The sequence below is a fragment of the Pecten maximus genome, chromosome 12 (assembly GCF_902652985.1).
Source record: "Pecten maximus chromosome 12, xPecMax1.1, whole genome shotgun sequence".
NCBI lineage: Eukaryota > Metazoa > Mollusca > Bivalvia > Pectinida > Pectinidae > Pecten > Pecten maximus.
In genome coordinates, this window is record NC_047026.1 from 29,900,020 (window position 1) to 29,917,959 (window position 17,940).

The following is a 17,940-nucleotide window of genomic DNA, read 5'->3' on the forward strand; positions in this document are numbered from 1 at the left end:
ATGGTACACCTCTGTATTATCATTAAGGTACACCTCTGTATTATCATTATGATACACCTCTGTATTATCATTATGGTACACATCTGTATTATCATTATGGTACACCTTCTCTGTATTATCATTATGATACACCTCTGTATTATCATTATGGTACACCTCTGTATTATCATTAAGGTACACCTCTGTATTATCATTATGATACACCTCTGTATTATCATTATGGTACACCTCTGTATTATCATTAAGGTACACCTTCTCTGTATTATCTTTATGGTACACCTCTGTATTATCATTATGGTACACCTGTATTATCATTATGGTACACCTTCTCTGTATTATCATTATGGTACACCTCTGTATTATCATTATGGTACACCTCTGTATTATCATTATGGTACACCTTCTCTGTATTATCATTATGGTACACCTCTGTATTATCATTATGATACACCTCTGTATTATCAATATGGTACACCTCTGTATTATCATTATGGTACACCTTCTCTGTATTATCATTATGGTACACCTCTGTATTATCATTATGGTACACCTCTGTATTAATATGATACACCTTCTCTGTATTATCATTATGGTACACCTCTGTATTATCATTATGATACACCTCTGTATTATCAATATGGTACACCTCTGTATTATCATTATGGTACACCTCTGTATTATCATTATGGTACACCTCTGTATTATCATTATGGTACACCTCTGTATTATCATTATTGTACACCTCTGTATTATCATTATTGTACACCTCTGTATTATCATTATGGTACACCTTCTCTGTATTATCATTATGATACACCTCTGTATTATCATTATGGTACACCTCTGTATTATCATTATTGTACACCTCTGTATTATCATTATGGTACACCTTCTCTGTATTATCATTATGATACACCTCTGTATTATCATTATGGTACACCTCTGTATTATCATTATGGTACACCTCTGTATTATCATTATGGTACACCTCTGTATTATCATTATGGTACACCTTCTCTGTATTATCATTATGATACACCTCTGTATTATCATTATGGTACACCTGTATTATCATTATGGTACACCTTCTCTGTATTATCATTATGATACACCTCTGTATTATCATTATGGTACACCTCTGTATTATCATTATGATACACCTCTGTATTATCATTATGATACACCTTCTCTGTATTATCATTATGATACACCTCTGTATTATCATTATGGTACACCTGTATTATCATTATGGTACACCTTCTCTGTATTATCATTATGATACACCTCTGCATTATCATTATGATACACCTCTGTATGATCATTATGGTACACCTTCTCTGTATTATCATTATGGTACACCTCTGTATTATCATTATGGTACACCTCTGTATTATCATTATTGTACACCTCTGTGTTATCGTTATGGTACACCTCTGTATTATCATTATGGTACACCTCTGTATTATCATTATGGTACACCTCTGTGTTATCATTATGGTACACCTCTGTATTATCATTATGGTACACCTCTGTGTTATCATTATGGTACACCTCTGTGTTATCATTATGATACACCTTCTCTGTATTATCATTATGGTACACCTCTGTATTATCATTATGGTACACCTCTGTATTATCATTATAATAAACCTCTGTATTATCATTATGGTACACCTCTGTGTTATCATTATGATACACCTTCTCTGTATTATCATTATGGTACACCTCTGTATTATCATTATGGTACACCTCTGTATTATCATTATAATAAACCTCTGTATTATCATTATGGTACACCTCTGTGTTATCATTATGATACACCTTCTCTGTATTATCATTATAATAAACCTCTGTATTATCATTATGGTACACCTCTGTATTATCATTATGGTACACCTCTGTATTATCATTATGGTACACCTCTGTGTTATCATTATGATACACCTTCTCTGTATTATCATTATGGTACACCTCTGTATTATCATTATGGTACACCTCTGTATTATCATTATAATAAACCTCTGTATTATCATTATGGTACACCTCTGTGTTATCATTATGATACACCTTCTCTGTATTATCATTATGGTACACCTCTGTATTATCATTATGGTACACCTCTGTATTATCATTATAATAAACCTCTGTATTATCATTATGGTACACCTCTATATTATCATTATGGTACACCTCTGCATTATCATTATGATACACCTTCTCTGTATTATCATTATGGTACACCTCTGTATTATCATTATGGTACACCTCTGTATTATCATTATGGTACACCTTCTCTGTATTATCATTATGATACACCTCTGCATTATCATTATGATACACCTCTGTATTATCATTATGGTACACCTCTGTATTATCATTATGGTACACCTCTGTATTATCATTATGGTACACCTCTGTATTATCATTATGGTACACCTCTGTATTATCATTATGGTACACCTCTGTATTATCATTATGGTACACCTCTGTATTATCATTATGGTACACCTCTGTATTATCATTATGGTACACCTCTGTATTAATATGATACACCTTCTCTGTATTATCATTATGGTACACCTCTGTATTATCATTATGATACACCTTCTCTGTATTATCATTATGATACACCTCTGTATTATCATTATGGTACACCTCTGTATTATCATTATGGTACACCTCTGTATTATCATTATGGTACACCTTCTCTGTATTATCATTATGATACACCTCTGTATTAATATGATACACCTCTGTATTATCATTATGGTACACCTCTGTATTATCATTATGGTACACCTCTGTATTATCATTATGGTACACCTCTGTATTATCATTATGGTACACCTCTGTATTATCATTATGGTACACCTGTATTATCATTATGGTACACCTCTGTATTATCATTATGATACACCTTCTCTGTATTATCATTATGGTACACCTCTGTATTATCATTATGGTACACCTCTGTATTATCATTATGGTACACCTCTGTATTATCATTATGATACACCTCTGTATTATCATTATGGTACACCTCTGTATTATCATTATGGTACACCTCTGTATTATCATTATGATACACCTTCTCTGTATTATCATTATGATACACCTCTGTATTATCATTATGGTACACCTCTGTATTATCATTATGATACACCTCTGTATTATCATTGTGGTACACCTCTGTATTATCATTATGATACACCTCTGTATTATCATTATGGTACACCTCTGTATTATCATTATGGTACACCTCTGTATTATCATTATGATACACCTCTGTATTATCATTATGGTACACCTCTGTATTATCATTATGGTACACCTCTGTATTATCATTATGGTACACCTCTGTGTTATCAATATGATACACCTTCTCTGTATTATCATTATGGTACACCTTCTCTGTATTATCATTATGGTACACCTCTGTATTATCATTATGGTACACCTTCTCTGTATTATCATTATGGTACACCTTCTCTGTATTATCATTATGGTACACCTTCTCTGTATCCATGTGTAATATAGAGGCCCCACATCCTTAACTGTCTATTGAAGCATTAATATATTTGAATGTGCCAATTGGTGATAACCTGCAGCAGGGGTCACCAGTATAAAGTACTTTAACTTTAATTAAGAAAGCTCTTGTCATTTGTGGTTAGAAGATTAATTTATCAAATTTAAAATACATGCGATTTGGATTCAATTGATAAAATTCACTGTAAATTTAAATATTCAAATGTTAATATTGATATATTCTATAAAGTGGCAATAGTGTAAGATACAACAGCCTATTCATGTTTTGAATTGCAATAGATCGTAAGTTAACTGTCAGAGTTTTAATACCTTTAAATATCAGAGTTGTAATACCTTTAAATACCAGAATTTTATAATCTGCTAAATACATCTTGTATCACTATTTTTAGCTCACCTGCTCAAAGAGCAGGTGAGCTAATGACGTTGTGGTGAGGCGTCCATCGTCCATCTGTCAATTTGGTGTCAACTTTTCGCTTTAAACAACTTCTTCTAAATAACCAAGAAGCCCATAGAGCTGATATTTGGCTTGAAGCATGTTTGAGTTACTAAGGTTGTGTAATGAATGACCTTGACCTACATTCAGGGTCATATGGGTCAAATGTCTCAGAATTACTAAACAATGACTTCCCAATAACCAAGAACCCCATGGCCAGAGAGACCTATATATTAGGCCATAGTATGCTGGAATAATTAGAGCTATAGAACTTATTTAGATTATTACATGTAAACCTAAAATATTTAAAATATTTGATTAAAGTGGAAATCAGTTTATCATCTACATAATTCATCAATTTCAAAGTTGCATTAGAAACTGGTGAGTGATACATGGGGCCTCTTGTTTTTATTCTATTTTCTAATTTGTGTTAATGTTATACATGTTTAAAGTGTAATGTTTGAAATAAATGTTGTAATGGGAGAAGCATTCTGGAATCTTATAGAAATATTTACAATATGTCTTTCATTTAAACTAGGTGGAAAACCCTCCCAGGATCAGAGATTCCAATGGGACCCAAAAATCAAAGTCATCCTTCAGGACAAATTCCAGTTCCCTATAACTGTGTATGGGCCTGATAGGGCAACCATATCAGCTGCAATAGATTTGTTGGAGAAACTCCTGGAGAAGAATTACAGAGATAAAGTTTTCAATGAGGATATTGTCAAAAGCTTCTCCAAGAAACAGGTAATACTAGATTTGTGTTTTTTTTTCTCAATTCTTACTTAAGCGAGATATATATTTATACAACTATTACAATGGGTGGCAGATGTCTGAACGTAACATGTCATATAATCAACATAAAGCAAGGAAATGATAAAATTGAGTACAGGTAGAATATTCAGTCATGGTTAGAAGATGGTGGGCAGCTAGGAGTGAGTATTGAAATTGCCCTACGTCTGTAGTCTTTCGTCCTTGGTCCTTAGTCTGTGGTCTTTGATCCTTGTCCATCAATAGTCCATCCATAAACAATCATTGTTCCTTGAGAAGTACTTACCGTAATTGACCTAATAAGGGCGCCTGCCCTAATAAGGGCACCCCTAACTTTTTTCAAGGAAATAAATCTTTGACTGAGTGTCTAAATGGTGTTAAAAAGTAATAATTCATGTGAAAAGTTTTGCTACTTTATGTGTTTCAATTTTCTTCAGCAAATTAAGTAACTGGAACACAAGTTTTCGCCACATTTTGGCATGGTTTATAAGTTTACAGCAATATTCAAGTGATGTTTAAGCTTAATATATGATAATGAATAGATATCTTCATCTGGAATATTTTGATGACTGAATATTTTACCGTTTTCCAAAGCCTTGGGTATTCTGCTATAAGGTATAGTCTGTTTCATAAAACTTAAGAATAACTAATCTTAATAAGGGCGCCCCCACTGTCAATTACCAGCGCCCTGTGCCCTTATTAGGTCAAATACAGTATTGATATTTGTTTCCATTCAATTTTCATACTAATAGGGATTACAAAAAGGCCAACAGGTGGCCATTTTTTATTTAGACAATTGACATTTACATGAAATTTGGTCTAGATGTTCAGTTCATTAAATACACACTTAGGTAAAAAATCACGGCCAAAAGGTCAAGGTCATTAGGACTACGGTTATTAATTTTTTTAACGGATGAACATTTTGTTATGACATGACAAAACAAAATTGGTCAGATTTAAAAAAGGAGTCAAAGTCGAGATCACTGGATCAAAGATCAAGGTCAAATATTATATATTATCACTGATTAACATTTTTAGCTCACCTGGACCGTCGTCCGGCGTCCGGCGTCCGTCATCCGTCGTCCGTCCGTCAACATTTGCTTCAAATCGCTACTAGTCAAAAAGTTCTTATTGGATTTTGACCAAATTTGGTCAGAAACATCCTTGGCAGAAGGGGATCAGATTTTGCATAAATGGTGACTCTGACCCCCAAGGGGCCTGAGGGGCGGGGCCCAATAGGGGAAATTGAGGCAATTCCTTTAAATCGCTACTAGTCATAAAGTTATGAATGGATTTGAACCCAATTTGGTCAGAAACCTCCTTTGGAGAAGGGGAACAGATTTTGCATAAATGGTTACTCTGACCCCCAAGGGGCCAAAGGGGCGGGGCCTAATGGGAAAATAGAGGTAATTCCTTCAAATCGCTACTAGTCATAAAGTTATGAATGGATTTGAACCCAATTTGGTCAGAAACATCCTTTGGGGAAGGGGAACAGATTTTGCATAAATAGTGACTCTGACCCCCAAGGGGCCAAAGGGGCGGGGCCCCATATGGGAAATAGAGGTAATTCCTTCATATCGCTACTAGTCATAAAGTTATGAATGGATTTGAACCCAATTTGGTCAGAAACATCCTTTGGGGAAGGGGAACAGATTTTGCATAAATGGTTACTCTGACCCCGAAGGGGCCAAAGGGGCGGGCCCATTAGGGGAAATAGAGGTAATTCCTTCAAATCGCTACTTGTCATAAAGTTATCAATGGATTTGAACCCAATTTGGTCAGAAACATCCTTTGGGGAAGGGGAACAGATTTTGCATAAATGGTAACTCTGACCCCCAAGGGGCCAAAGGGGCGGGCCCATTAGGGGAAATAGAGGTAATTCCTTCAAATCGCTACTAGTCATAAAGTTATGAATGGATTTGAACCCAATTTGGTCAGAAACATCCTTCAGGAAAGGGGAACAGATTTTACATAAATGGTGACTCTGACCCCCAAGGGGCCAAAGGGGCGGGGCCTAATGGGGAAATAGAGGTAATTCCTTCAAATCGCTACTAGTCATAAATTTATGAATGGATTTGATCCCAATTTGGTAAGAAACATTCTTGGGGGAAGGGGAACAGATTTTGCATAAATGGTGACTCTGACCCCCAAGGGGCCTGAGGGGCGGGGCCCAATAGGGGAAATTGAGGCAATTCCTTTAAATCGCTACAAGTCATAAAGTTATGAATGGATTTGAACCCAATTTGGTCAGAAACATCCTTTGGGGATGGGGAATAGATTTTGCATAAATGGTGACTCTGACCCCCAAGGGGCCAAAGGGGCGGGGCCTAATGGGGAAATAGAGGTAATTCCTTCAAATCGCTACTAGTCATAAATTTATCAATGGATTTGAACCCAATTTAGTCAGAAACATTCTTGGGGGAAGGGGAACAGATTTTGCATAAATGGTGACTCTGACCCCCAAGGGGCCAAAGGGGCGGGGCCCCATATGGGAAATAGAGGTAATTCCTTTAAATCACTACTAGTCATAAAGTTATAAATGCATGTTGTAAACTCAGAGAGTCTGGACTTCATTATTTCTTTAAAGCAGTTGGGATCCCCACGCTATAACCATAAATAGCATTGTTTGAGGTTAACAAACAAAAGGAATTGAACATGAACATTATTTTGACATTTGGTCAAATCCAACCAGGTGAGCGATGCAGGCCCCATGGGCCTCTTGTTTAATGGGATTATGAAGCAAAGGTGGTTGGAATTCAACACACAGCTAACATGAACACTCTAAAAAATGCCTGTACATGTATCGCACAAGAACAACGAAAGCACGTCATTCGGTCAAAGCTATACTATGAGGAATGTTTTCAAAACTCTCAATCATCTAGTAGCCATGTAAAACAATAGTTGCCTGTCAATGAAATTGAAGTTGAAGAAGATAAATTAATAAAATTGTTCCCATTTCAATGCCTAAGAGCATCAAATGATTTCAAACAAAACGCACGGTTACAAGTGTTCAGTTGGCTCAGGTTCAATGGAGACAACTGTCACTATAGCTGGAGAATACTTATATAAGACTCCTGGCTACAGTAATACTATTCAATCTAATGTAAACTTTTATGTTTGTTAAAAACATAAAATAAAACATAAACAAGACTCAAGGCCTTCTTATAAAAATAGCGGTGGCAACTGCAAAAAAATGTGTGGAAAAAGCATGACTATTATACCGAAAATGTCCTACTGGTTTGGTGTACGGATATAAAGAATATATCAAATCAATCAATTTAATATCATGTAGGTAATATTTATATTAGGTAATATTTAATATCATGTAGGTAATATTTATATTAGGTAATATTTAATATCATGTAGGTAATATTTTACTACATTAACCATTACATTTCAATTGTGAATTCTGTTTGCATGCCTGTCAAATTTGATGGGAGTATGATGTCGCCTGTTTGTCCAGCAATTTCCTACATTTTTCAGTGATTTTTTAAAACCACAGATACGAGTGCCCTTTCATAAAACAAACATATGATTAGTGTGTATGTCTGTCTGTCTGTCTGTTTGTCCGCCATAATTTTGAAGAATGTCATCTTGGGAACCTGTAAATAGAATTATTAAAAATTCACCTAATTTAACAACAAAATACACACTTAATTAACCCCACCTGACAAAAACAGGCCAGAAAAAAAAACTTTTTTTCTATATATTTTACATCTGCATGTATTGCCCAGCCCACACAGAAGACTTTGGAAACTTCTCTCACGTAAATATCCAATCAGAAGGCCCTGATGCATTCACCTTTCCCAAACGGGGAAAACCCACAATCTATTTTTGATTTGGTTCTGTGGTCCCTTAACCCATGACAGGGCCCTTACTACAGACCTGTCAGTGTTCTAGTTTGAATTTAAGTCTGATTTAGAAAACAAAATGGCTGACAGTTGAAGGCTTTGCTATTTCTAATATATAGAAAATTCTTCCTCTAATATCTCTTGATTTCTTATGTGTGTTCGCCTTGTTATCAGATCATTAAAGAGAAAATCATACATAGAGCAAATATAGATGTTTTATTGTCTGGTCCCAAGATCTTTCTGAATCTTTTGTTATTAATCATAATGTTTATCTTCAGGAAGAGCAAGTTTATGAACTTGGAGCAAAACACAGCATTGAAGTCAAAGTTGATGTACGTCTTGGAAGGATACGGCTTATTGGTCTACTAGAAAAAATCACCGATGCATCTGATGATGTTAATAAGATGATCAGAGATTGTGAAAGAAAGAAAATGCAGAAACAGGAGGCGGAATTGATCGGAGATATGGTCCAGTGGCATTTCATCGATGTAACAGGCAGTGGGGAAAAGTTTGAGGAGTATCCACCTGAAATAAACCTTTTACTGGAGAAGGGGTTTAGGGATCAGAAAGATAAGATTAAATTTCCTGATAATGGAGGACATATCTATGTGGTCGACTTGAATGCTTTAGAAGAATTTCCAGAAAATGACCGTACTGATCGTGTGAAAGTTGTCCGCAAAACCAAACTGGCAGGTATGGCTTCAAAACAATTAGTCAATTATAAAAGTATTGAGTGTATATCTTTATATAAACAAAGTAATTCTGATGATTTAAGTTAAAAGAAATAGTAAGAGTTTAATTCATAATTTGATAATTTGATAATAATTTTACTTTATCAGACTAGTGTTTTTCAAATTAACAGTAGTTACATCACAATACCAGTGAAAAATTGAATGTTAGTGTGCACATTATATGCATTCTATTTTGTTGTTTTTTATACTATAAGAAGTGTATTTACTAATTAACTTATTTAGCATATCTACCATTATAGAAAATCCCAGATAATGTGATTCTTTGCTCTGAAGACATGTTCTATAAATGGAATTCAAATTTGAAACATGTTTTTTCATCACCTTTCAACCGTGGTCTGTCTGTCTGTCTTATGTCCCATTCATGGTCTATAACTATGCATATTGAAATTTGGGACTGGTCAGGAAAAAATGGTCAACAGGTGGCCATTTTGAATTTTGACAGGTTGAATTTTGTTACCAATTTAATATTTCTCAGAAAGTACTGTATGGATCTTTCTCGAATTTGATAAGAAGGTTCCAAGTGGTTGCTTCAGTATTTGTGCATTTTTAATTTTGAGACCTATTGTAAACAAAATTGCCATCAGGTGGTCTTTTTGAATTTCAATAGTGTAAAGTTTGTTACAGCTTTTTTATATGTAGTTCCCCATGATCAATAAGTTGTGCATATTGAATATTGAGACTGAAACAAGATGGTTAACAGGCGACCATTTTGAAATTTGAAAGTTTGTTAACTCTATTTCTCAAAGAGTGCTTCACAGAGCTCTCTGAAATTCCACATGTGGGTTCCAGTTGTGTACATTCCATTTTGTGATTAAATAAAAATTGAGATGGCCAACAGGAAGTCATTTTGATTTTTAGCCCACCATCATCAGATGGTGGGCTATTCAAATCGCCCTGCGTCCGTGGTCCGTCCGTCCGTCCCTCCCTCCCTCCCTCCGTCCCTCCCTCCGTCCGTCCGTCTGTCTGTAGACGCATTTTGTCCGGACAACTCCTCCTAAACAGATGGGCCAATTCCGATGAAACTTAACTCAAATATTAATGATCATGTGTAGATGTGCATGCCACTTTATTTTTCTCAAAACTATGGTTGCTATGGCAACTGGTCACTATAAACAGGTTTTCTGATAAGAACCATAACTTTAAGTTTGTCCGGACAACTCCTCCTAAACTAAATGGCCAATTTCAATGAAACTTCACACAAATATAGAGGACCATGTGTAGATGTGCATGCCACTTTCTTTTCTTTCAAAAGTTTGGTTGCTATGGCAACTGGTCACTATAAACAGGTTTTCTGATAAGAACCATAACTTTAAGTTTGTCCGGACAACTCCTCCTAAACCGAAGAGCCGATTTCAATGAAACTTCATACAAATATAGAGGACCATGTGTAGATGTGCATGCCACTTTATTTTTCTCAACATTATGGTTGCTATGGCAACTGGTTACTATAAACAGGTTTTCCGATAAGAACCATAACTTTAAGTTTGTCCGGACAACTCCTCCTAAACTAAATGGCCAATTTCAATGAAACTTCACACAAATATAGAGGACCATGTGTAGATGTGCATGCCACTTTCTTTTCTTTCAAAAGTTTGGTTGCTATGGCAACTGGTCACTATAAACAGGTTTTCTGATAAGAACCATAACTTTAAGTTTGTCCGGACAACTCCTCCTAAACCGAAGAGCCGATTTCAATGAAACTTCACACAAATATAGAGGACCATGTGTAGATGTGTATGCCACTTGATTTTTCTCAACATTATGGTTGCTATGGCAACTGGTCACTATAAACAGGTTTTCACCATAACTTTAAGTTTGTCCGGACAACTCCTACTAAACTAAATGGCCAATTTCAATGAAACTTCACACAAATATAAAGGACCATGTGTAGATGTGCATGCCACTTTCTTTTCTTTCAAAAGTTTGGTTGCTATGGTAACTGGTCACTATAAACAGGTTTTCTGATAAGAACCATAACTTTAAGTTTGTCCGGACAACTCCTAAACCGAAGAGCCGATTTCAATGAAACTTCACACAAATATAGAGGACCATGTGTAGATGTGCATGCCACTTTATTTTTCTCAAAATTATGGTTGCTATGGCAACTGGTCACTATAAACAGGTTTTCTGATAAGAACCATAACTTTAAGTTTGTCCGGACAACTCCTCCTAAACTAAATGGCCAATTTCAATGAAACTTCACACAAATATAAAGGACCATGTGTAGATGTGCATGCCACTTTCTTTTTTTTCAAAATGATGGTTGCTATGGCAACTGGTCACTATAATACTGGGTTATCTTAGTTAGCCTCTAATTAACAGTTCCAATTAATCATTGACTCGTGCAGATTGCGGGGGTATTAGTCAGCCATCCTGGCGACAGTTCTAGTTATGTATAGGTTCAGTAAATTTTCAAAAGATTAAGAGGAAGAAAAGAAAAGTGGAGAAACATCAGTCTTCTGGAGATGCAATAAATGTCATTGGATGGTAGGCACCAAGATCCCTCTGGGAACCGGAAGTCATGTTTTGAGATCAATGTTTATTATAATGATTGCCATTATTTACACCAGATTTCTGATTCGTCTTTGTTGTTTTTCAGTGAATTGATCAACTTAAAAATGTTTGGAGTATTATTTTTTAGATGCAACATTTGAGTCTCCGACAGATTGGTCTGCTATGGCAGATAAAGACAACCTGAGTGTAGTACCCCTGACAACAACCGACCCAGCATTCACCAGTGTTCAACAGCAGTTTCTAGCCTCTGTTGGAGGAGCACGTACTGTTATCAAGGTAGGTAGTGTATACAATGAATAGCTTACATGGTGTGACACAGCACTTGTCTTCTATCCACATATATTGGCCTAGCATCGTCAGATGGTGGCCATTTTGTCCTTCTGTATGTCTGTAACTATTCCTTTTTTCGCTTTGTCTCAGTCATTACTGGATTGATCTTTCTCTGTCATACATAGTTTTCCTTAGTCCTTAGTTGTGTATGTTAAATTTTGAGAATGATTGAAAACAAATAGTGGCTGACAAGTGACCTTTTTGAATTTGGGCAATTGGAAGTTTGTTACCGCTATTTCTCAGAAATTTCTGTAAGGATTTTTTAGATTTTTTTTGTAGGTTTCCTTAATGGTCCCTATATGTGCATATTGAATTTTGTAACGACATGTTATTGGAAATAGGCTATTTTGAATTTTGACAGGTTGAAGATTGTTACTGCTTTTTCTCAGAAATAATCTTTATATGTAGGTTCCCTGTGGTCCCTAGCGGTGCATAATATATTTTTGATAGCTGACAGGTTTGTTGTCCTTTCTCTAACTAAATAGTACACAAAGGGCCAAGTGAGCAGCAGCTTATGGCATCGTTCATCTGTTATCGGTAAAAAAGGGGTCATCTTTTAAAATCTTCTTCTCTACTCCTACAAGTGGCGGAGAGTAATGACACATATATCCATTATTGTATTGTGATTATAATGTCACCTGAGTCATGAGTGACTTATTTGGATCGCCTTTTGTCTGGCATCATTTGTCATCTGGCATACCATGTAAACAATTTAAGTATTCAACTTCTTCTCAATAACCAAGAGGCCAAGAGCCATGATATTGAGGGAATAGCATGGTGGGATGAAGGTTTTTTCAAATTAGGAGGGTGACTTACTTTCTAGGTAACAGGGGTCAAATGAATTAAACATTTTAAACAACTTCTCAATAACCAAGAGGCCTAGGGCCATGGTATTTAAGCTGTAGCATGCTAGGATGTAGGGCTACAAAGTTTTTTCAAATCAATGACCTTGACCTACTTTCAATGTTACAGGGGTCAAATGACTTAAAATCTGTAAGCAACATCTTCTCAATAACCAAGAGGCCCAGGGTCATGATATTGGGCCAGTAGCATATTGGGATGAAGGCCTAACAAGTTTGTTTTGTGAATGACCTCAAACTACTTTCAAGGTCACAGGGCTAAGATGCATTTATAGTTGGTTTCAAAGCAAAACATCAGCTATCAGTGTACACATCAGAACTCAGGTGACTGTTAAAGCCTTTGTACCTCTTGTTACACTACTAAATTACCAGCATCAACTAGCCCTCTTTTGATTTTATGAAATCTATGCCCCTGGGGTCAAGGAGTCAACTGATAGGGTGTGGCTAATAGTTTCAATGTCATAGAGTGGTAAATATATTGTAATATAATTTATTCTATTCATCCTACTGAAGGATTGCATACATGGATTCTAACCATGTTTGACCTGAAACATCATTACTTAGGGTTGAAATGTTTTGCGTAAAAATGATTGGATGAGATTCCCTGGAGCCAGTCTCATGCGCAGGGCAGAGACTAACTTTAAACTGACTAAAAAATCATTCTGATTACTGGTACTTCATTGACCACTAATGGGGTATGTGTCACAACTGCTGACCAGTAATGATACCCACTAGATCACTATACTGACCACAATGGCCATCTTGAACAAATTATCAGTGAGATTTCACTTAATGTGATATGAATGTTAAAATGAGCATCATTTTCCCTGCACTGTGAGTTTTTAAACCACCATCATCAGATGCTAATCAAATCACCTTGCGTCCGTAGCGTGTCGCCCGTCCATCCCTTTGGCTGGCCATCAACAATTCTTGTTATTGCTATTTCTCAAGAAGTGCTAAAGAGATCTTTCTCAAATCAGAAAACAACATGGCTGAAAGGTGGCCATCTTGAATTTTGACAATGGCAGGTTGCTCCTGCTATATCATATTATATAAAGTTATCAAATGTTTTGAAGGAAGGGTATAAAGAAGAGAAAAGATCAGTCTTTCTTTTGACTTATATGGATCATTCAATGGTGGGCACCTGGATCCCTCTGGGATCTCTTGTTGTAGTTAGATGACTACGTTCTCTGTTTCTCATTGTTGTACAAGTGACATAACTGACATAAATGTTGGAAAACATTAAAAGAAATGGACCCAGGAACATTGTAACATTATCAGAATGTGTTCATATTGCTTCAATGATTGAATGTTTATAATGAACACACTTCTAAATGTTCCAAAAATGAATGCAGTAGAACACTTATCCTTTTGAACAGAGTCACAAACATGTTGGGGAAGCTGTTTGAGTTTGATATGTAAAAAGATTAGTCCAGACTAGTATTAACAATTTCACACATTTGTACCTTTTTTGTTCTATATTTAGATTGAGAGGATTCAAAACAGGACCCTTTATCAGCAGTATGTAGCTAAGAAAAAATTGGTCGATATTCAAAACAGTCAAAATAAACAAAATGAAAAAAAGTTGTGGCATGGAACTGCCACTGAGACTGTAGCCAGTATCAACTCACATGGCTTTAATCGTAGCTATTGCGGTAAGAATGGTAAGTGTCCTTTAAATTGTTTTCTTTAACTTGTATTAATTTTGGTAGCATGACCTGAACATCAAAGTCAAAGTAAATTCGTACAAAGTTTCCTGGACAATATTTTATAGCAATAACATTTCTAAACTGTAAAATGTAAATCCATGAAACTTACAACCTATCTTACATACAACCAGGCAGTGTTCAGCTGTACACTAAAGTAAGGTCTCAATAATGACCTTCACTCTAAAGGTCAAAATGTCAAATAATTGGAACATTTCGAGTTCAGTCTTTTCCAGGAAAACACTTGAGTACCCTTAATAGCAATACTTAGCCAAGAAAAATTGTTTGATGTTTGAAATGGTCAAAATAAATATACATGACCATATTTCCTGGCCATAGGTCAAATAGCAGAGTCATAGTTTATATTTAATGAATAACAAATATGTTAGCTTTGCTAACTAATAAGGGAGTCGTTGGTTTGTGTCCACACAATTATTCCAGGGGGGCCATGGTGGCCAAGTGGTCAAGGTGTTACGACACGTTATCGCTAGCCCTCCACCTTTGGGTTGCGAGTTTGAAACCCATGTGGGGCAGTTCCTTGGTACTGTCCTGAGGCCGGTGGTTTTTCTCCGGGTACTCCAGCTTTCCTCCACCTCCAAAACCAGGCACATCCTTAAATGACCCTGGCTGTTCAACAAAATAAACAAAAACCAAACTTTTTTTCTGTTAATATAATTATTTGTTTTTCAAAAGAAAAATGTTTTTTGAGTTATTATTTATTTTGAATTCTTTTACAGCTACTGCATTTGGGGATGGGGTTTACTTTGCTGTCAATGCAAGTTATTCTGCTTCCACAACATATTCAAGGCCTGATCCCAGTGGACACCAGAGGATGTACCTGTGTAAGGTGATAACAGGGGAGTTTACTCAAGGAACTCGTGGGATGAGAGTTCCCCCAGCAAAGGGTCAGGCTCACTTATTGTACGACTCAGTTGTGGACACTCCAGCCAACCCCGGGATGTACATCGTGTTTAACGACACTCAAGCTTATCCAGATTATTTGATAACATTTCAGTGACCTGAATGACTTTTTGTGATGAACTATAAAATCTTAATCAAAGATAATTTATGTGCAGGATATATTTGCATGATTGTTAACAAACTGGTTAAACCAGCCATTGACATCTTTAAAACTACAATTTGATTGTTCAGTGTTAGAAATTTCTTTTTAAATTCATATTACTTGACATTGTATATTAATTCTTTAAGGTTTTCAAATTGTATGCAGACTACCTTCATAGTTGTAAATGAAAACTGATTTACGTGCTGAACTGACTGGGAAAAAGACGCTTACAAATGTATGTGCCATAATCATATGCCAGTTGCAATTATGCAATTGCACAGTATATATTGTAAACGCTCCATCCGCAAATACTGTTATAAATCTGCACATTTGCTGATATGAGGTTGCTTAATTGTCCAAATCCTCATTTACCTGATCAAATGCTCCTAATGCATAATGCAGTAGGGGAATTAAATGTGAACTTAGATTCTGTTTCTTTGAACATCCACACCAATTAGACAACACAGAGGCAGCCCAGTAGCATTCTACTTCAACTTTCGATCACACTTCAAATTGGAAACGATCGGAATACTACTAGTTACACCAACTCTTTACCATGACAACATTAGGGAACAATGTCCAAGGGTAATAGTAGCATCCTCAGTCAGTCATATTACCTCAGATTTATAGTTTTTAGTTCACCTGAGACAAAGTCTCAAGTGACCTATTCTTCTCCAAAACCACTAAATCAAATTCAATGAAATTTGACAGGAAGCTTCCATGGCCTATAAGCTAGGTCACCCAAAGTTGTGAATTAAATGGTATGGTCCCAACCCCCCAGGGGCCTGAGGGGCGGGGTCAAAAAGAGTCAAATTGTCTAAAATGGGGGGAAAGTAAAGTTTACTACGGTTTATATATAGGGAAATCACAATTTTGAGCATTATTTGTTTCCCCTGCCATTGGAAATAATACAAACTTGGTTAAATTTATCAGTATGGCATGCCTGATGTAAACTACATGTATATTGGTACTGACTGACCCCCAGGGGCTTAATGACAGGGCCAAAAAGTGTAAAATTAACTTAAATTTCAAAACACTTCTTCTAAAAACCCAAATAAGGTAGAATCAAATACTCTTCATAGATGAAAGGGTGTTCAGGTGCTTTAAATTACCAAAATTGTGAATTTCATGACCCTGGTGTCACATGTTTGCCCCTTGGGAGGGGGTAATTTTTACCATAGCTTATAGAGGTAAAGCACATTTCACAATTCACAATTTTTGCAATTCACATGCTCTAAATGATTTTGCTGAAATTTATCAACATTTCCCATAAATATCAGTCAAAGGAGAATTCTTTTATCCTTGTCTGGGTAACTGTGATTAGACCTGCACATGTGATACAGACTATTTTAATGGTTGTTATCAACCTTCTGTTTATAATCCTATCATTTTGCAGCATTAAAAGTATTCTCAATGATTTAACAGGAATATGTAGCAATTATATAAACGGTATTACAGTGCAGTGTCATTGACAGTTGTATGGTGCATTCCAGCTAGAGCCCCTTTCTACTGTGAATCGTGACTGCTTTTCTGGAGAAGGTTTAACTAAAGAAGCAGCCAAGTTTCCTCCTACAGTAAAACCGCCGGACCCTTTTCACTTTTCCTTCTGAGCCAGAACAAGTGAAGTTAATTTTTCAGTTGATGAAGCTTGCTTCATAATTCTTTGTTAAATGATTTAGAAATTGATATTAATATTTAGCATTCTCTATATTTATTGATAAATATATTGTGATCATTTATATGCAAGTTATTGTTGGTAGATGTAACGTGTAACATGGTTTTATATAGCCCTGTATAAGTCGTAAATACTAGTTCTGGTTGATGGTCATATCTTTTTCCTCTGCTGATCATGTTTCTCATGAAACAAAACAACCAATTATAAATAAACTAATGTTACTGTACCTTATCTGGACCATTCAATATTGTCTTTCCTTTTGTCTTGTACATACATGTGTCAGCTTTTTCATATTTTGTTGATTATATATTATTTGATTTCTCTTGATACTTCGATTTCTGCAGTCTCTCTGAAAGACAAATATATTATACAAATATTTTGAAATATGAAATTACATGCTGTTAATTCAACGTAATTTTCTAGATTACTTCAGTTAAAG

At 35.7% G+C, this 17,940-nt stretch overlaps 1 protein-coding gene across 2 annotated transcripts in view; it reads left to right on the top strand.

Annotated features, from left to right (window-relative positions):
• LOC117340070 (protein mono-ADP-ribosyltransferase PARP14-like) overlaps positions 1 to 17,732 on the top strand; it is a gene marked incomplete at its 5' end in the record, with an annotated part of 60,667 nt that extends 42,935 nt beyond the window's left edge. For both annotated transcript variants that reach the window (XM_033901844.1, XM_033901845.1), the window contains 5 exon segments: positions 4,518 to 4,726; positions 8,880 to 9,294; positions 11,995 to 12,143; positions 14,544 to 14,721; positions 15,501 to 17,732. In XM_033901844.1, coding sequence (XP_033757735.1) covers positions 4,518 to 4,726; positions 8,880 to 9,294; positions 11,995 to 12,143; positions 14,544 to 14,721; positions 15,501 to 15,781 — 1,232 coding nt within the window.
• Between the last annotated feature and the right edge of the window lie 208 nt (positions 17,733 to 17,940).